Source organism: Anolis sagrei, chromosome 6 (assembly GCF_037176765.1).
Source record: "Anolis sagrei isolate rAnoSag1 chromosome 6, rAnoSag1.mat, whole genome shotgun sequence".
NCBI lineage: Eukaryota > Metazoa > Chordata > Lepidosauria > Squamata > Dactyloidae > Anolis > Anolis sagrei.
In genome coordinates this window covers 50,337,492-50,358,694 of record NC_090026.1, presented here as the reverse complement: position 1 = coordinate 50,358,694, position 21,203 = coordinate 50,337,492, and the positions used below count along the sequence as shown (strand labels likewise).

At 43.0% G+C, this 21,203-nt stretch overlaps 1 protein-coding gene across 1 annotated transcript in view; it reads left to right on the top strand.

Annotated features, from left to right (window-relative positions):
- The window catches only part of WNK4 (WNK lysine deficient protein kinase 4), a 112,877-nt gene that overhangs the window by 21,634 nt on the left and 70,040 nt on the right, over window positions 1-21,203 (top strand). The window contains exon 2 of the mRNA XM_060781278.2: window positions 20,735-20,907. Coding sequence (XP_060637261.2) covers window positions 20,735-20,907 — 173 coding nt within the window. The remainder of the gene's footprint in view (window positions 1-20,734; window positions 20,908-21,203) is intronic.

Below are 21,203 nucleotides of genomic sequence, written 5' to 3'. Positions count from 1 at the left end.
CCTGGGAAGGAATCCCACTGGAGCACTGCAGCACACCCAAATACCTAGGAGTCACTCTGGACCGTGATCTGACCTACAAGAAGCACTGCCTGATATCAAGCAAAAAGTGGGTGCTAGAAACAATATCATACTAAGGCTGACTGGCACAACCTGGGGATCACAACCAGACACAGTGAAGACATCTGCCCTTGTGCTTTGCTATTCTGCTGCTGAGTATGCATGCCCAGTGTGGAACCCATCTCACCACACTAAAACAGTAGATGTGGCTCTTAATGAGACATGCCACATTATCACGGAGTGTCTGTGCCCTACACCATTGGAGAAATTACACTGTTTAGCCGGTATTGCACCACCTGACATCCGCCGGGAAGCAGCAGCCAATAGTGAAAGGACCAAGGCAGTGACATCTCCAGATCATCCCTTGTTTGGGTATCAGCCAGCACGTCAACGACTTAAATCTAGAAATAGTTTTCTAAGATCTACAGAGACACTCGCTGGAACACCCCAGCAAGCAAGAGTCCAAAAGTGGCAGGCTCAAACACAGAACCTCAATTAATGGCTGATACCAAATGTGAGACTCCCCCCTGGGCACACAGAAAACTGGGCGACTTGGAAGGCACTGAACAGACTGCACTCTGGCACCACGAGATGCAGAGCCAACCTTCAGAAATGGGGCTACAAAGTGGAATCCACGACCTGCGAGTGCGGAGAAGAGCAAACCACAGACCACCTGCTGGAATGCAACCTGAGCCCTGCCACATGCACAATGGAGGACCTTCTTGCGGCAACACCAGAAGCACTCCAAGTGGCCAGATACTGGTCAAAGGACATTTAATCAACTACCAAGTTTGCAAACTTTGTGCTTTGTCTGTCTGTTTGTTTTGTTCTGTTAGAAATGTAATACAATTGTCTGGTTGCCCCTGACACGATAAATAAATATATAATAAATTAATGCAAGCATTAATGTTTTTTGTGCTCTCTTGTTGGTCATTAGGGAAAAAAAGAGGCAGCATAATTTAAGTCTTCTGTCTGTTTATCATCCTGTTGTAGTCGGATAACAATGCAGGGGGCTCTTTTTTGCTCTGACCTCAAGGGATATTCATATTTAATTTTTGGTTTCTCAGGTAAGTTGTATAGATTCAGTACCTCATTTTTGATTTAGGAAATATTAAAATAACAAAGAAAGCCCACATATTTATAATTCTGCTTTACCAACAATATCATTTAAGTTGCGTCACCAAATACCTTCCCAGGGGATTATGAATCTACAAAATGCTGAGGTTCAAGAAGATGGAATAACTCCGTATCTCCTTCATCTTGGGGGAAAGAGGGCATGATACTTGGGTATTTTACAAAATGATGCCATCATGATTTGAAATGCATGGCTCTTCTGGCTGCAATTCTAGCTACTTATTTTTATTGAATGCAGGCAATTATGGGGACCAAATTTATATAAAGATTAGATCTTGTGGCTTAGAAACCTTGCCCTCTTTAAGGGCTCTTCCACACAGCCCTATATTCCAGAATATCAAGGCAGAAAATCCCACAATATCTGCTTTGAACTGGGTTATCTGAGTCCACACTCAGATAATGTGAGATTTTCTGCCTTGATATTCTGGGATATAAGGCTGTGTGGAAGGGCCCTCAGTCCATACACAGATAATGTGGGATTTTCTGCCATGATATTCTGGGATATAAGGCTGTGTGGAAAGGCCCTAAGGGCCCTTCCACACAGCCATATAACTCAGAATATCAAGGCAGAAAATCCCACAATATCTGCTTTGAACTGGGATATCGGAGTTCACACTGCCATATATTCCAGTTCAAAGCAGAAAATGTGGGGTTTTATTCAGTTGTGCGGATAGGGCTGCAAACAGAGCAGAGCTGTTTGCTATATTTTCTCAAAAATATGTGCCCACTCCTCAGCATATAGAATCAATAGAATCAAAGAGTTGGAAGAGACCACATGGGCTATCCAGTCCAACCCCATTCTGCCAAGAAGCAGGAATATTGCATTCAAAGCACCCCTGACAGATGGCCATCCAGCCTCTGTTTAAAAGCTTCCAAAGAAGGAGCCTCCACCACACTCTGGGGCAGAGAGTTCCACTGCTGAACGGCTCTCACAGTCAAGAAGTTCTTTCTCATGTTCAGATGTAATCTCCTTTCTTGTAGTTTGAAGCCATTGTTTCGCGTCCTAGTCTCCAGGGAAGCAGAAAACAAGCTTGCTCCCTCCTCCCTGTGGCTTCCTCTCACATATTTATACATGGCTATCATATCCTCTCAGCCTTCTCTTCTTTAGGCTAAACATACCCAGCTTCTTAAGCCGCTCCTCATAGGGCTTGTTCTCCAGACCCTTGATCATTTTAGTCGCCCTCCTCTGGACACATTCCAGCTTGTCAATATCTCTCTTGAATTGTGGTGCCCAGAATTGGACACAATATTCCAGGTGTGGTCTAACCAAGGCGGAATAGAGGGGTAGCATTACCCCCCTAGATCTAGACACTATGCTCCTATTGATGCAGGCCAAAATCCCATTGGCTTTTTTTGCCGCCACATCACATCATATCTGAGGCTTCTTCCACACAGCTGTATAAAATTCACATTGAATTGGATTATATGGGAGTGTGGACTCAGATAATCCAGTTCAAAGCCGATATTGTTGGATTCCTGCCTTGATATTCTGGGCTATATGGCTGTGTGGAAAGGCCCTAAATCGTTGCTTCTAAAGCTTTCGTTCCCAAACCCAACTCCATGCTGGGGTCTCAAAAAAAATTGGCAACAATAAAAAAGTTCTAAACATTACTTAGTGTCTGTTTAAGCCATGTATATGAATCTAGTTATCAACCTGCAGTGTTGCTAACAGGAAAACCAGCCTGTTTAGCAAGCCTTGAAAATGCAGATTTGTTATTAGTAAATGTTTGATTTTTATAGCTATTTTATATACCTATATACCTGGGGTCATGCAAAAAAAATCTCAGGCCAAAATGGATTGTGAGTGGAAAATTTTAAGACATTCTGCTCTAAATGAGGACATATGCAAAGCTACCTTTATATTTTTATTATGCCTTAGTATAATTTGGAAACAAACTGCAGCATTCAGGAGCTGTGGCTTAAAATTAACATAACAGTGAATTCTGGTTAATTCTATTTATCCTCCTTTGAGTCTTTTCTGATCCTTGTTGGGAAAACTGTAACTATGGTCAGGGCAGAACTTGGGTTCTAGGATGGAAGTCGGGGCAGAACTTGGAAAGATTTTTGACCTAAAAGTCTCAGAATACCCAGTCTCCATGGTCAGTGTGTGGACTTGTCAAGGGATTCTGGATTTATAGGTCAAAAAGTAACTTTTTTTTGTGCTTTGCTGTGGTTTGTGTTTATATACATGTCAAGAAGACCATTCAAGGAAGAGTGTCTTCTAGGCTTTTCTCTTATAAGCTTGATTCAACTTTCTTCTCCCTTCTTAGAACTTGGTACATATCATATTACCCATGCTTGCAGCTAAGGCTTTGGAACAGAGTCAACCAAGTGTCGACTCTCCGGGCAGCTGTTGTTTGAACCCAGTGCCCTGGCTAAACTTGAGGCTCTGTTTTAAGGTCTGTGGGGATGCATTGTGGTCCCTCACTCTAGAGAGGGGTTCGGGTGTCTCTAAAGAGAAAGAAAACCTGACTTAATCTTTCAGTCTTCTTTCCACATTCACATAATTTATGCAGATGTTAGGTGACTGCTAACCAAAGTACTATCATTACAAATGTTTGGGGGTTTTTTTGACCACAACATCCAGAGTTGCTACATAAGGGATTCTGGAAGTTGTGGTAGAAGATAGTAACCTCTTCAAGCTGTGCTAGTGGTCCTCCATAGCTTCTGTTTTCATCACATCTCAAAAGTTAAGAGTGAAAGGTGGAATAGCTACAGAATTATTAGTTTCTGGTTGTCATTGTTGTTGTTCATTCGTTCAGTCGTCTCCGACTCTTCGTGACCTCATGGACCAGTCCACGCCAGAGCTCCCTGTCGGCCGTCATCACCCCCAGCTCCTTCAAGGTCAGTCCAGTCACTTCAAGGATGCCATCAATCCATCTTGCCCTTGGTCGGCCCCTCTTCCTTTTGCCTTCCACTTTCCCCAGCATAATTGTCTTTTGGTCATTGTGGCAGCCACTTATTGGAAACAGCCATTTTATACGGTCTGCTATTCTTTGCTTGGAAGTTGGTGGAGAGCTTGTCAACAAGAAAGCTGGAGAAGTTACTGAAGCAAGGGGTGAGGAACCTGAAAGATGCTGTGATCCAGAAGTTAGAGATCCGGATCTGGTTTGAGAACCATTGTATCATGTTCTCCTTAGAATAACTGCTTATCCAAATCAACATTTAAAAAAAAAGAAGAACTAACCATGATGAAGAGGGAAAGGAATCCAGACTTCACAGTTTTACAATATCTTTGTTTGTAATAACTGCTACGGTACTAATCCCCAGGTGTTGGACAATTGCTTGATCTGTAAAGGCTGCCATTTCAGCCCCTTCCACACAGCTGTATAAAATCCACATTGAACTGGATTATATGGCAGTGTGGACTCAAATAATCCAGTTCAAAGCAAATATCGATATTCTAGATTATATGGCTATGTGGAAGGGCCCTGGATCCTATTGTGATACATTTCCAAATGCTTTGTTATCTGTGTGGCGACCAGCCCTTACTGATGCACAAAAAACTATTTGCTGGAGGAGATTTGGTTTTTCAACACCAATTTTCCTCTGAAACAACTTTTTTATTTGATGATGAAAAAACAAGCTGCTTCTGATAATAATAAGCAAGGTTAGAAGTGCATCTAATATTAGTGGGGAGGTATTAAAGGTGCCCTTAAGGATATTGATTGATCAGAGGAAGCTCCTAGGCATGGAAGATGATGTGACAGCACACATACACACACACACACACACACACCATGACCGGGGTCGAGCACAGCCTCCAACATGCCAGAAATAAGATGGGAACAACTGCCTTTGCCTCTGTTTGTGTTTGTCTGTCTTTGTTGTGTACAATTGGCATTGAGTGTCTGCCATATGTGTGTAATCTGTAAGTCACTCTGAATCCTCTTTGGGGAGAGAAAGGATGGGTATAAAAGCTGTGAACAAACAAACAAACAAACAAACAAATAATAACAGAATACCCACAATACTGAGCTGCAATCAGAAAGTTCATGATTTGAAACTGAGAGTGCATCCAGACAGCCCCTTTCATGCGGGAGTTACCACAATAAAAAGGGGGATGTTCAGATGATGTCCTGGAAAAACCCAAATTAATTCACCACAAACCAGGGTTTTCCTGGTTTGTGATGAATTGATTTGTTAGTGGAAATCTTGGAAGTTGCGGGATAAACCCACTATTTCCGGTGTCTGGACTGTAGTCCAGACTGTAGTCTCAGTTTTCTGGGCTAAATTAGCTAGGAAAACTGTGAGAACACCAACCCCTTCCCCAAAAGCACTATAAAAATAAACAAAAGAACCTATCCCCCTCCACATTAGAGGGCTGCTGAAGCTCCTGCTCCCCCTCTTTCTCATGGTGTGTAATTTTTATATGCTTGGAGAGCTCTGGCATTCCTCTAATGGAAGCCGGGTAAGTTATTTTGCTTTTTTACAGAGCTTTTGAGGGCTTTTGGGGAGTGAGGTTAGAGTGTCCTGGTATTCTCCCGGAAAGTTCCGGGACAACATCTGGACACCCACCCTAGAAAGCATGTGCTTTCTGGGGTGTGTGTGGATAGGGGCCCAGGAAAATCTGCGTTTTTAAAACGTGAATGATTCTATGATAAAAGGCTGCATGGAAGAGCCCTGTAACGCACTTTGTGACTTCTGTTAGAGGATTTAGAGCCCACCCAGAGAGGCCCAAAAACCGACCCCTGTCTCATTTTTTACCAGAGGTGTCCAAAAGACACCTCCAATAAAAACGCATTAATTCAGAACCAATGTTTCCTAGGTTTGTTCCTAATTAATTTAACACCCATTAGATCCAGGCCTTCCTAAAAGCTCTGAGCCTCATGGGGTATTGGGCCTGTGGAGACTCACTTCATGGTAGTCCTGGAACTACTTGGGGGTGAGTCTCCATTGCCATCTCGAACCTTTTGGGCTCCTGGAACTCAAAGATGCAGAATGACGCCCACATCTCCTCCATTTAACCTCCTAAAAGTGAATTTAAAAATACCTGGCTGCCATAACTTCCCTCCTCGCATCCTCTTGGCGTGAGAAAATGATGCGCGAGAAAATGACGGGAGGGATTTTACTCCTCACCCCTCTTGTATCCTCAGGCCAGGTACCTTTTAATTCACTTTTAGGGGGAAATTGTGGTACTTTTGGGGTGACTTCATGCAATCCTGATTTTAATTGGGATGACATGTAGCCAACCTGCCTCCCCCCCCCCCCCCCCCCCAGGAAAGCTTGGGTTTTTCTTGGGAAGTGGGGATGGAAACTCATGTCAAAGCAGGTTATTCAAATCCGCTTTGGCATGGATTTTAGTCCTGTGTGGAAGCGCTCTTATACAGTTCTGTCTTTCTCTGCATTTCCTCACCACTACTATTAAATAATAATAATAATAATAATAATAATAATAATAATAACAACAATTTATTTATATACTGCTCTATCTCCCTGGGGGGACTCAGGGTGGTTTCCAAACAACAACATCAAAATATACAGAGTTACAACTTGATCAAAAATAATAATACTCATCTTTCCTAACCTGGCATCCTCTGGATGTAGGGGACAACATTTCCCAGCCATTCCCATCCAAAAAAAAGAGCACTATGGACATTGAAATATCATCTAGGTGATACTCTATGGTGGTATGGCTTAATCTTGAACACAGTGTCAACGTGGAATTTTAGTTGTTGAGTTTTGGTGGTGATTTTAGTGACAAAGTGCCTGGAGGAGAGGCTTATCTTGTGGTACACAGAACAGGCATGGTACGTCATTCTCTGAGCAGATATAAGACTGAAGGACCTACTACAGCCTTTTGGGAAGAGAGGGTTTTTTTCACTACATTCCTTGTTACCGCAATGAAAAAGAAACATGGTCCCACTGGAAAATCTAGCTTAGTTATAAAGAAGGACAAAATAATGGTTTCGTCAAGCAGGAAGCACCTATTCAGTGATTCATGCTACAGAAAAGGAACAATTTGATTTTTAATAGCAGCAGTCATTGAAATTCGTGAGTGTCTCATAATACTCCTGCCTGGGGTTTTATGTAGCCTGTCACAAATTCAGCAGGACTGCTAAAGAAGTATTAGCTATCTTGAAAAAAATGAGACAGAAAGTCAACAAGGCTAAGGGACATATGCTTTTGTTTTTGCCCTCCTTTCCCTTCAGGACAGGAGCTAATTGTAAGGTGGACGTTTATGTGAGTGGGTGTGGAGGCTCCATGCCTTCCTTCAAGGAACAAGTTGCATTTAAGCAGGACTGTCCAGACTTGTGGATTACAAATCTCAAAAATCTATGTGGCTCCAGAAAACAGCCCAGTATTCTCTTTAAGAGGAGAACAGGATCTAATCTGACAGATCCCAGCAAGCCAATCTGGCCAAGAGATAGTGGTTAATTTTCTCAATAATAATAATAATAATAATAATAATAATAATAATAATAATAAAAATAATAATAATAATGTATTGTCGAAGGCTTTCATGGCTGGAATCACTCAGTTCTTGTGGGTTTTTTCGGGCTTTATGGCGATGTTCTAGAGGCATTTCTCCTGACGTTTCGCCTGCATCTATGGCAAGCATCCTCAGAGGTGAGGTCAGACCTGGGGGGAATCTTTGGTTGAGAGTGATTTTATGTGCCTGTTTGTTTCCTCTCTGTTGTTTTGCTCTTGTAATTTTAGAGTTTTTTTAATACTGGTAGCCAATATTAAAGGGGGGAAACAAACAGGCACATAAAATCACTCTCAACAAAATATTCCCCCCAGGCACTTCCAAGCCATTGAATGCTAATCAAGGTGATCAGCTGAAACATTCACACCTAGCCCCAGCAGACAAAAGTCCTTTGTCCCACCCTGGTCATTCCACAGATATATAAACCCTTTTCCTACTTCCAACAGACCTCACTACCTCTGAGGATGCTTGCCATAGATGCAGGCGAAATGTCAGGAGAAAAATTGCCTCCAGAACATGGCCATATAGCTCGGAAAAACCTACAACAACCCAGTGATTCCGGCCATGAAAGCCTTTGACAATACATTGAACATCTCTTTTTTTGTTGTTGTTTAAGATAGCTTTTTATCAGATCCCAGTTTGTGCGTTTCTTTGTGATTCCTTCGTTTGACGATAACCAGTAAGTTAGTTCGTCCATATTCATTATTTCCAGTATTTTATTTTGCCAGTCTTCTCTTTGAGGTATTTCTTTCTGTCTCCAATTCCTAGCATACACAATTCGGGCTGCGGTGATTAGGTAGTTGAAAATTATGTCCATATTTTTATCACTTTCAAAATCAAGCATTCCGAGCAGAAAGAACCTTGGATTTATTCCTTAAAGTTCAGACTACAACCCAGAATGGATCCACCATCCCAGTGAAATTGAATCCCTACCCCCATTGGAAGGTAATACTTTCAGGTTACTACAAATTGTAGTGTTCCTTTCTCTAGAGCTCATTAAAGGCAAAATACTGAGAATTTACATTTCACACCAGCATGTGGACACAGAACAGACTTTGCCATTAAGATGTTGTGGGTTTGTGGCACACCAGATATAATAGGAGCCAGTCCAGAAATCCCCCCTTGAGGTCAGTAAGGCCTCTAGGATTCATAGTGCCCATCACTTAGTCAGCTCCTCTGTTCCATTGGGGCTTTGGGGTTGCTCTGGAACAGCTATCCTACCTTATTCAACCTGCGGGGGCCCTTTTTCTGGTTTAAACATATCTCCATTTATGAAGTTCTTCTGGCTCCATTTTTTTTCTCTTCCTCTCGCTCCCCTGAGCTGTTTACAATGAAGCTTTCACTTGTGGCTGACAGCACACAGCTGCATCTGTAGCAAAACTCCATAAACACTCCAAAGTGTAAAAATATGATCCGGCTCCGCCACAGAGATCCCGGCCAATGGGGAGACGAGGCGGTTCCCACAGGCACATGGAGGCCGTGTGGCCAAACAGGTGGGCACCGGGCCACTGCCGCCACTGGCTCCTTGGAAAAACGGGCCGCCTTTTAACATGTTTAGTCTGTTTTTCCTGCTCGGTTTTCTTCCAGCTGAGCTCACTTGGGATGTGAATGAAAGCAGGCGTGGGTTACTCAGTCTCTTTCTGTCATTTCGTTCGCTCTCTCTCTCTCTCTCTTTTACACATATACAGAAGAGCGTCTTTTCACAGCCAGCTCCTCCAAGCCAAATGGCCCCCTCTGTTCCAGCGGTGACTGGATGGAGGAGAGAACTTGGTGGCGGCAGTGGTTTTGGCGCCTACCCAACTGGGGTCTAATTCTAAGCTTGGCAGGACTGAGAGCGCGAAAAGGGCTGGCATGTTGCCATTGCCCTTCGCAAGGAGCTCACTCTTCGGACCCCTCCTTCCTTCCAGCATCCATTTCAGATGGAGGAGACCAGACGTCCTGCACATGGCAGCCGTGAAGACAGCATACTCTCTGAGGAAAGACAGGCTATGGAGACTGGCTGGGTGAAAACTATCAGTTGCTCCTGCACAAAGCTCCTGTTTCACAGCTGAAAAACTTCACATAACGTCTGGCTTAGGCATCCCTGTCCATCACAAGAACTCCTCTTCCAAGAGTTTCAACATGTCCTGGCTTTCTGTGCTTTCTCTCCTGTTGACCTTCCTACCATTCCCTTCTCTATCCTTTGTGGTTCTCTACTGTGAATTATGGTAGCGGGTGCTCAGCACAACTTTAGCTCTGCACAGCTTGTGTGTATGCTTGTAGAGAGGCTTAGGAAGGCCTTTTTATGGTGCTGTTTTGCTCTCTGGCAGCGAAAAGCTGCATTCATTCCATCTGTCACCGACATCTCATGGAATAAAACTTTGAGCAAGAAAACTGGGCTGAAATATCCCCCCTTCACTAGTTGTTGTTTTATGTTAACTGGTGTTGTTCTGATGTTTTTAAATGTTGACGTATTTTATGTGCTTATGTGGCACTATTATGTACTGCTCTGTTTGCAGGACATTAATAATAATAATAATAATAATAATAAATATTAATATTTATTATCATTAATTAAATATTAAATATTATTATTATTATTATTATTATTATTATTATTATTATTTTACTGACACAAAAACACAGTATGTCACAGCAAACGAGATATACATATGCTGGATTTCGTATCACAAAATCACAAGTCGAACACTTCCCAAGCGTCTAGGACTGTGTGATATATTTTCAAATGATGCACCCAGATCCAATCGAGGTGGCCTTTTGCAGTTGACAGATCGTGATTTTGTCAATGTTTATTGTTTCCAAATGAAGGCTGAGATCTTTTGGCATGGCACCCAGTGTGCCAGTGACCACTGGGACCACCTGTACTGGTTTATACCAGAGCCTTTGCAATTCGATTTTGAGGTCCTGGTAACGGCTGAGTTTTTCCTGTTGTTTTTCCTCAATGCCACTATCACCTCCTCCTCCTCCTCCTCCTCCTCCTCCTCCTCATTATTATCATTATTTGAAACACAACAAGATGAGTCCACAGCAGACACTCTGCTGGCTGTTGTATTGGATCATATGCCGGACACTTCCCAAGTGTCTAGGACTGTGTGATGTATCAGCGAATAATGTGTGCAGATCCCAGTAAGGTGGTCTCCTGCACCTGGCAGATGGTAATTTTGTCAGCGCCAATTGTGTTTAAGTGCAGGTCAAGGTCTTTAGGCATTGCACCCAGTGTGCCGATCACCACTGGGACCACCTTGACTGGGCTTTGCAGTTCGATCTTTAAATCCTCATATCGAGTTAGCTTTTCCAGTTGTTTCTCTTCAATCCTGCTGTCACCTGGGATTGTGACATCGATGATCCATACTTTGTTTTTTAACACGATTGTGAAGTCAGGAATATTGTTCTCCAGAACTCTGTCTGTCTGAATTCAGAAGTCCCAGAGTAGTTTGACTGTAACTTTTTCCAGCTTGTGATCCCACCAGTTCTTTGTCGCAGGCAGATAGTATTTGTGGCACAGGTTCCAGTGAATCATCTGAGCAATGGTGTTATGCCTCTGTTTGTAGTCTGTCTGTGTGATCTTCTTGCAGCAGCTGAGGATGTGATCTATTGTTTCATCTGCTTCCTTGCAGAGTCTACACTTGGGATCTGTTTTTGACTTTTCAGTTCTGGCTTTGATGGCATTTGTTCTAATGGCTTGTTCTTGGGCTGCCAGAATCAGGCCATTATTATTATTATTATTATTATTATTATTATTATTATTATTCCCTGTCCCACAGCAGAGAGCCTGGGCTAGCTGGACCCTGGATATGTATATACATGCACAATAAGGGTGTGCAAAATGGCAGAAATATTTTTGTTTTCATTCTGTTTTCATTTCAAATTTTGGGTGTTCCCATTCTGTTTTCGGGAAGATTCTGGGAGATTAGGAGGGGGGCTGTTCAGATTCGTAATTGGGAATCTTGAGGTCCATTTCAGGAACAATCTTCCCAAAAACAGAAAGGAGGTAGGGACACCCAAAATTCAAAACAAATACAGAATGGATTTCTGGCATTTTACACACTCCTAATGCATAACACACACGTGTGCTAAAAAGTCAGTGAAATGGCATCTGTTGAGCAGTGTATTTTTCCTCCTCGTTGTCTCCCTTTATTATTTGTAACAAACATAATGTTTCCTTAGGGACCAACAGTCTATGTGACTCAGAATCAATGCTGTTTCAGACTAGACCTGGCCATATATCACCAGCCTGGATCCCTGTGTTGCTCAAGCAACCGTCTTATAACACAGGGGGAGACCTTTGTGGGCAGATACATAACAAAACAAGTGTGCATCTAACCCATCTAGGATGAGTGATATATGCAGCAGAATGAGGTGGTTAAATACAGAGATGCTAGATTGGACTCTATCTCTTTGTGCTGCAAGCACAGAATAGCACTCCTGAATGCTCTCTCCATTCAAAACATCTCACAGACTGGTGGAGGCTCCATCTTGAAGGCTTTTAAACAGAGGCTGCATGGCCATCTGTTGGGAGTGCTTTGAATGCAATTTTCCTGCTTCTTGGCAGGGAGTTGGACTGGATGGCCCATGAGATCTCCTCCAATTCTAAGATTCTACTAGCTGTACCCCCCACGCATTGCTGTGGCCAATCTTCCTTCCCTCTTTCTCTTCTCTCTTTCTCTCCTTCCTTCCCTTTTTTTCTTTCATTCTCTCCTTCCTTCTCTTCCTCTCCCCTTTGCTTTCTCTCCTTTCTTCCTTCCCTACTCATTCTTGGACTGCAACTCCCAGCAGTCCTCCTGATCAATCTATCTACCTAACTATCTGTCTCTATCTAATCTATCTGTCTTATCTATCTGGAGGATTGCTGGGAGTTGCAGTCCAGGAATTTGAAAATATGCAGGGATCGGGATGCTCTCAAAGAAATCCAAGGGGAAGAAAGCTTGCAGCTTGGAAGAAGCACATTTGGATCATCCTCCTCTCCTAAAGGGCCTGGTCTAGGAGATGCTGGGAGCTGTAATCCGAAAAAGAGTGTGATATGCTATTGTGTGTTTTGTTTGCCGGGGGGGGGGGGGGGAGTCCTTTTGTGCATGCGCTGTAGTTTTTCTTTTTTCTTGCTTTTTAAAATCCTTTACGTTGTATTTTTTTAGTGTTTTTGTGAGTGATGCTCACTTGTTGGCCTGATAGGTATATAGGTCTGATACAAAACTGATAGGTCCAGATCCATCATTGCTTGTGTCCACAGTGGGTGTAAGTGAACTACAACTCCCAAACTCAAGGTCAATGCCCACCATACCGTTCTAAAGTTTTCTGTTGGTCATGGGAGTCCTGTATGCCGAGTTTGGTTCAGTCCCACCATTGGTGGAATTCAGAATGCTCTTTGATTGTATGTGAACTATAAATCCCAGCAACTACAACTCCCAAATGACAAAATTAATTTTTTTGAGTGATGGTCACTTGGGTCTTGTGGTCAAATTTGGCGGCAATTCGTCCAGTGGTCTTTGAGTTATGTCAGTCCCACAAACAAACATTACATTTTTATTTATATAGATGACTGCAAGCACATGGAGGAGAAACATTCTTACCCAAACTTTTGTATCCTATTCTTTCCTCCATCTTTTTTCAGGGAGTTTTTTAACAGTAAAAAATAAAAAGCAACCACCCCTTGCCACTCCTCTTCCCCCAACCAAAGTCTGAAATGGTAGATGCTTTCCTAAAAATTTCATATGCTACCATTTAATTACACGTGGAGGCCAGGCTTAATACTTTTCTCTGAAACCCCTCCAGCACTTCTTCTCAGTGCATGCTTCATAACATATGAGCAAATGACTGGGGGATGTGACCCATCACCGTTTCCATCTGGGGAGGTGGTGCTCGCTTTGTGGTCCGTGCTGAACACATTTAGAAAGAGCATTCATTAAGTTCTGCAGACTTGAATTTTCTGGGCCAAGTCGGAATGCACAACCTCCAGGTCGCTTTTATGACAGTGGCATTCAACTTGTCGAGACCACGGTTCAATTTAAAACCTCATTTTTAAAAGTTCATTTTAAACCCTAGTATTTAAGTTTAGAAAAGTGCATACTAAGGAAGGCACGGTGTAAGTCAAAGCCTTGCATTCCCAGAAGAGTTCAACCTGCCCACATCCTCTCCTTAATTATCACTCAGTGTCTACTCCCTCTAGAAGCCACCAATCCCAGGAGGCTCAACTGACCCAGATCCCCTTTACGTTTCCAGTCTGGAGTCTGGCGCAACCCAGATTTGTTGTATCCATTTTGAAAACGTATTTGAGATCCTTTGTATCTAGTAGCTTAGAGCAGAGGTTATTTATTTATTTGTCGTGTCAGAGCAACCAGTCCATTATATTACATTTCTAACAGAACAAAGCAAACAAATAGAAAAATACAAAACTTGTGAGTTTGGTAGTTGGTTAAATGTCCTTTGACCAGTATCTGGCCACTTGGAGTGCTTCTGGTGTTGCTGCAAGAAGGTCCTCCATTGTGCATGTAGCAGGGCTCAGGTTGCATTGCAGCAGGTGGTTAGTGGTTTGCTCTTCTCCACACTCGCATGTCGAGGATTCCACTTTGTAGGCCCATTTCTGAAGGTTGGCTCTGTATCTCGTGGTGCCAGAGCGCAGTCTGTTCAGTGCCTTCCAAGTCGCCCAATCTTCTGTGTGCCCAGGAGGGAGTCTCTCATTGGGTATCAGCCATTGGTTGAGGTGCTGAGTTTGAGCCTGCCACTTTTGGACTCTCGCTTGCTGAGGTGTTCCAGAAAGTGTCTCTGTAGATCTTAGAAAACTATGTCTAGATTTAAGTCGTTGATGTGCTGGCTTATACCCAAACAGGGGATGAGCTGGAGATGTCACTGCCTTGGTCCTTTCACTATTGGCTGCTACTTCCTGGCGGATGTCAGGTGGTGCAATACCGGCTAAGCAGTGTAATTTCTCCAGTGGTATAGGGCGCAGACACCCCGTGATATTGCGGCATGTCTCATTAAGAGCCACATCCACTGTTTTAGTGTGGTGAGATGTGTTCCACACTGGGCATGCATACTCAGCAGCAGAGTAGCACAGTGCAAGGGCAGATGTCTTCACTGTATCTGGTTGTGATCCCCAGGTTGTGCCAGTCAGCTTTCGTATAATATTGTTTCTGGCACCCACTTTTTGCTTGATGTTCAGGCAGTGCTTCTTGTAGGTCAGAGCACGGTCCAGAGTGACTCCCAGGTATTTGGGTGCGCTGCAATGCTCCAGTGGGATTCCTTCTCAGGTGATCTTCAGAGCTCGGGATGCTTCTCTGTTCTTGAGATGGAAGGCACATGTCTGTGTTTTAAATGGGTTAGGAATCAGCTGGTTTTCCCTGTAGTAGGCAGTAAGAGCATCTAGAGCTTCGGAGAGCTTCTGTTCTACCGTCTCAAAGCTCCCTGCTTGGGCAGTAATGGCACGATCATCAGCATAGATGAAACTCTCTGTCCCTTCTGGCAGTGGCTGGTCATTTATGTAGATGTTGAACATGGATGGAGCAAGCACGCTCCCCTGGGGCAGAGGTAAAGCAAAACTAGTAAAGCATATACAAATTTAATTTAATCTATGTAAATAAACATGTAATGTTCATTTGTGGGATTAACAGAACTCAAAAACCACTGGGGGAATTGACACCAAATTTGGACACAAGACACCTAACTACCCAATGTATGTCCTTCAGTCATAAAAACACTGAAAAACACAGCAGAAGGGACTTTAAAAGCCCCCAAAAGCTAAATGACAATACAGAAAAAAAGGGAAGAAAGATGGAGGGAACGGGAGAAAAAGAAAGAAAAGAAAGAGGGAAGGAGGGAAAGAAAGAAGGAAAGGGAGAAGGAAGCATGGAAGCAAAGAGGGAGGGAAGGAAGGAAAGGGGTAGAGAAGGAAGAATAGAGAGAATGAGGGAGGGAAAGAAAAAGGGGGATGGAAGGAAAGTTAGAGAAGGAAGGAAGGAGAGAAGGAAAGAAAAAAGAGAAAGAAGGAAGGAAAGAGGGAGCGAAGGAAGGGGGATAGAGGGAGCGAAAGAGGGAGAGAAGGAAGGAAAAAAGGAAAGAGAGAAGGAAGAAAAGAGAGACAATAGGTTCTTGTGGGTTTTTTCGGGCTAGAGGGCCATGTTCTAGAGGCATTTCTCCTGACGTTTTGCCTGCATCTATGGCAAGCATCCTCAGAGGTAGTGAGGTCTCCTTCTTCCTTCCTTCCTTCTCTTCCCTCCTCCCTCTTTCTCTCGTTTCTTTCTTCGAAAAGAGAGACAGCCGAAGAGAAAGAAAAAGGGGGAAGGAAGGAAAGAGATAGAGAAGGAAGGAAGAAGAGAAGGAAAGACATGAAGGAAGGAGAGACAGAGCGAAGGTTGACAACAGCAACACGTGGCGGGTACAGCTAGTCTATATAAATAAAAATGTAATGTTCATTTGTGAAATTAACAGAACTAAAAACCATTGGACGAATTGACACCAAATTTGGACACAAGACACCTAACAACCCAATGTATGACCTTCACTCAAAAAAATTGATTTTGTCATTTGGGAGTTGTAGTTGCTGGGATTTATTGTACACCTACAATCAAAGAGCATTCTGAACCCCACCAACGATGGAATTGAACCAAACTTGACACACAGTTCTCCCATGACCAACAGAAAATACTGGAAGGGTTTGGTGGGCATTGACCTTGAGTTTGGGAGTTGTAGTTCACCTACATCCAGAGAGCACTGTGGACTCAAACAATGATGGATCAGGACCAAACTCTACACGAATACTCAATATGCCCAATCGTGAACACTGGTAGAGTTTGAGGAAAATAGTAGGCCTGGGTAACAACGCAAAAATTTGTTTCTAAAATCGATTTGTATTTGGGGTTTTTTTTTGTTTCGATATTTAAAATAATTACAAAATTTTCCCTTAAAAAAGTTCGGTATTTACAAAATTTCGTTAATATTTACAAAACATTTTGTAAAGATGGCGCCCTTTTTTTTCAATATTTTTTCAATATTTTTTTAATTTAATTATTAATTTAGTAGAATAGGGAGGAGAAATTATTATTAAGGAGGGAAGGCAGGCACTCACTCTGGCGGGCCCTCAAGCGCTGCCGCCAAGTCGGGCCCGGCTCCTCCGAAGCAATGCGAAATTGGGAGAAGGGCTCCCCAAAGGCCATCTAGCCCAGCCCTCCACTAAGGAATTGGGAGAACGAAGCACAGCCCTCCGCTAAGGAATTGGGAGAACGAAGAAGCACACCCACCGCAAAGGTGAGGAAGGAGAGACGGGCCGCCTTCCCGCTGAGGGTCGCTCGCCCCTCGCTCGCTTGCTCAGCCGGCGCCTTCTCCGCCCTCTCCTCCTCCTCCTCCTCCTCCTCTTTCAGGCTCTGTCTCTGACTGGCTAAGGAGAGGAGAGAGAGGAGAGCTCCCAGCAAGCATCTAGCCAAGCCATCTTACGTATTTCCGAAATGGACGGAAATACAAATTTTTTTGGCGCATGCCGTTTCGATATTTAAAAACACTTCCGGGTTTAAAAATAAGTTTTGTAATCGTTTCGTAATTGCTAAAATTAACAAATATTTAACGAATTACAAAATTAACGAACGAAACCGCCCAGGCCTAGAAAATAGAATCTTGACATTCGGGAGTTGTAGTTGCTGGGATTTATAGTTCACCTACAGTCAAAGAGTACTCTGAATCCCACCAACGATAGAATTGGGCCAAACCCCCCACACAGAACCCCCATGTGGGCCACAGCAACACATGGCAGGGGACGGCCCATAAGGAATATAAAAGCACAGCAACTACAACTAAAGGAGCACAAGGTGAGTCTGGCTGATAAAAATGCCTTAGCGGCAAAGTGCCAAAGTGAATCAGTTAAGCCAGCAAGCTAGTAAAGCATCTGTGCAAGGAGATGTTTGTGAGGAAATCCTGTTTTGCAAACACTAGGGAAGCCCTAGCTAACAAAGTTTCTCAAGTGTCAAGGTAAACAGTTAAATGGTCAGGTGAATTTAGCCCCGCTGGGAGTTTAGCATCAAGGTGAGGAGGCCTCCCCTTGTTTGACTTTACAAATTCCAATTTTCCAAGTGAACGAGCCCAATAAACACAAGCCAATCATGAAGGTAAAAAGCCAGAGGGCTGTGGGTGTTCTTCCGCTTGCTGTGCACTGTATCACATGTAAAACTACCTTGCATTTTGAACAACTCCAAGAAAATGACACTGTGTGCAACACCAATAAAAAAGGCCAGTTTGTACTGATGGTCAGTAGGAAAAGAGTCCAGAATAAAACTGCTAGTATCAAAATGCATTTATATGTCCACACTTCTGGTCTCTGTACTTCATAAAGAATATTATAGAACCAAGATGGGGGAAAAGATTAAAATGATAATTACTGCAACGCGCTCTACGTGGGGCTGCCCTTGAAGACGGCCCGGAAATTACAGTTGGTCCAAAGATCGGCAGCCAGACTACTTACGGGAGCTGGTTACAGGGAGCGGTCTACCCCCCTGTTTAAACAGCTCCACTGGCTTCCAATACGTTTCTGGTCCCAATTCAAGGTGCAGGTTGAAGCCCTAAACAGTTCGGGACCTGCTTATCTCCGTGATCGCATCTTCCCCTATGAACCAGTGCATACCTTGAGATCTTCTCTCTCTCTCCCCCTGCCATCTCAAGCCCGGTTGGTGGGGATGAGGGAGAGGGCCTTCTCAGTGGTGGCCCCCTGCCTCTGGAACCCGAAGATCAGACAGGCTTCCACTTTGTCCTCTTTCCAGAGTCAACTAAAAACCTGGATGTTCTGATGTGCTTTTGATTAAGCAGTCCACCAGTAATTTTCCTGTTCCTACTTTAAGTTCAGCATTTTACACCGGCCTTCCTATGGTCTTCCTCAACATGTTTAATGACAGTATTTCCAACCCTGTCTACTTGATTGTTGCACTTTCCTTACGCTCCTGTCCGAATGTATTGTACTCATTGAGTACGTATTTCAGTATGTTCTTTCTTCTCAGCCATATTGTTTTGATGTTGTTTTCAATTGTGTTTGTATTTTATTTTTATCTGATGTTTTTAATTGTTAAAGTGTTTTATTTGTGTATCTTACTTGTAATTTTGGGCTTGTCCCTTGTAAGCCGTCCCGAGTCCCCTAGAGGAGATGGTTGGCAGAGTGTAAAAATAAAATTATTATTATTATTATTATTATTATTATTATTATTATTATTATTATTATTTGGTTGGAGAAACTATTTGAGTCATTTTAACTTGGTAAAATGGTGAGTCGTATGAGACGTGATGGAAGTGCCAAACGGTGAACATGTTATGAAAGAAGTAGGAAGGGAGAATTTATCCCTGATCTTGGGGCCATCCACATTCAAGACAGAGGGGAGGAAACTTTTCTTCACAAAGTGCCTAATTCAACTATGAAATTTGCAACTTCAAGGTTACAAAGACAGGTATTTTTGAATGGATTTAGTCAAATGTATAGTGGGAAATACAAGTGACTGCTATTCGTAATGGCTATCAATTATCTCTTGGATCAGAGGCAGTATATATTTCTGGGTATTAGCAGTGAATTATAAACAATAGTAGAATTATTATTATTATTATTATTATTATTAAACTTTATTTGTACCCCGCTAGCATCTCCCAAAGGACTCGATGCGGCTTACAAAGGCCAAGGCCTCAACACACAATACAACAATACAAAACCTAAGGCAAATTAAAAACAATTAAAGCAATATAACAACAAGCAATAAACAATACACTAAGACACAATAAAACTGGGCCGGGCCAGAGTAATGGGTACAGGATTAAAAGTGCTGATGTGACAGGAGGTATATAAGGCTTATGGGGCAAGTGCAGTGTGCGGTGTGCAGCAATCTTAGTTCTAATAATCTTCTTTCCCAGATTTCCTATTCTGGGAAAGAAGAAGGCTATCACACTCTCCTTGTGAGATTTTCCTCCATATCTGGCTAGCAAGAGTGGGAAACTGAGGCCCCTTCTATTGTTGTTTATTCATTCAGTTGCTTCCGACTCTTCGTGACCTCATGGACCAGTCCATGCCAGAGCTCCCTGTCGGCCATCACCACCCCCAGCTCCTTCAAGGTCAACCCAGTCACTTCAAGGATGCCACCCATCCATCTTGCCCTTGGTTGGCTCCTCTTCCTTTTTCCTTCCATCTTCCCCAGCATAATTATCTTCTCTAAGCTTTCCTGTCTTCTCATGATGTGGCCAAAGTACTTCATCTTGGCCTCTAATAACCTTCCCTCCAAAAAGCAGTCGGATCTTATTTCCTGAAGTATGGACTGGTTGGATTTTCTCGCGGTCCAAGGCACTCTCAGAACTTTCTTCCAACACCACAGCTCAAAAGCATCTATCTTCCTTCGCTCAGCCTTCCCTATGGTCCAGCTCTCACATCCATAGGTTACGAGGAATACCATTGCTTTAACTATGCGGATTTTCGTTGCCAGTGTGATGTCTCTACTCTTCACTATTTTATCGAAATTGGCCATTGCTCTCCTCCCAAGAAATAAGCGTCTCCTGATTTCCTGGCTGCAGTCTGTGTCTGAAGTAATCTTTGCACCTAGAAGTAATACTTGCCCCTTCTATACTGCTATATAAATGTAAATGATCTGCTTTGAACTGGATTATATGGCAGTGCAGACTCATATAATCCAGTTCAAAACAGATAATGTGGATTATCTGCTTTGATAATCTGGATTATATGGTAAAGAAGAGGCCTGAGTGTTTGAGTAGATTCATGGTGATTTAATCCGGCTTGGATTTTATGATTAAAACAGAGATATACCTAGAATTCTAATCTAATTCCTGTCTCTCAGCCCAGGGATTCTGGGAGCTGTAATTGCAAAAACATTATCTTTCCAAGATCTGTCAAGTGACTGCTACTAAATGTATCAGACTTTTCCTCCATATAAAAGAAAAAAAATGATTAAAATTTAGGAAATCAAAAGTCACACTGCAAATGACATTCTGAGTTCAAATATGATAGTAAAAAATGTACAAAAAATGTAAAAAAATGAGTTGGAGATCAATTCCATTTAAAAGTATATATATGTGTGTTTGTGTATGATTTGGTTGCTGCAAAGATGCCTGTTGCATGTCTCTCATTTTTTGAAAATTCTTTCTCCACATCAGACACGGAAGCTGTCCAAGGTGGAACGGCAGCGCTTCAGCGAGGAGGTGGAGATGCTGAAGGGGCTCCAGCACCCCAACATTGTGCGTTTCTATGACTCATGGAAGTCTTCCGTCAAAGGACAAGTCTGCATTGTGTTGGTCACCGAACTCATGACGTCAGGCACCCTCAAAACGTGAGTACATGGTGATGTGAGAGGAGGGAAGGAGTAGTAACTTGGTAGAGGTGAGGACGTGGGACTCCCAAAGCTTTTTCCTCTTTCAGGCTGTGGCAAAACCTTTCTCCTGACAGGAAGGAGGTCTGTGTAAGGATCCAAACTACAAATTACAATGACTTTTGGTCGTGTCAGGAGCGACTTGAGAAACTGCAAGTTGCTTCTGGTATGAGAGAATTAGCCGTCTGCAAGGATGTTGCCCAGGGGACGCCCAGATGAATTGATGTTTTTATCATCCTTGTGGGAGGCTTCTCTCA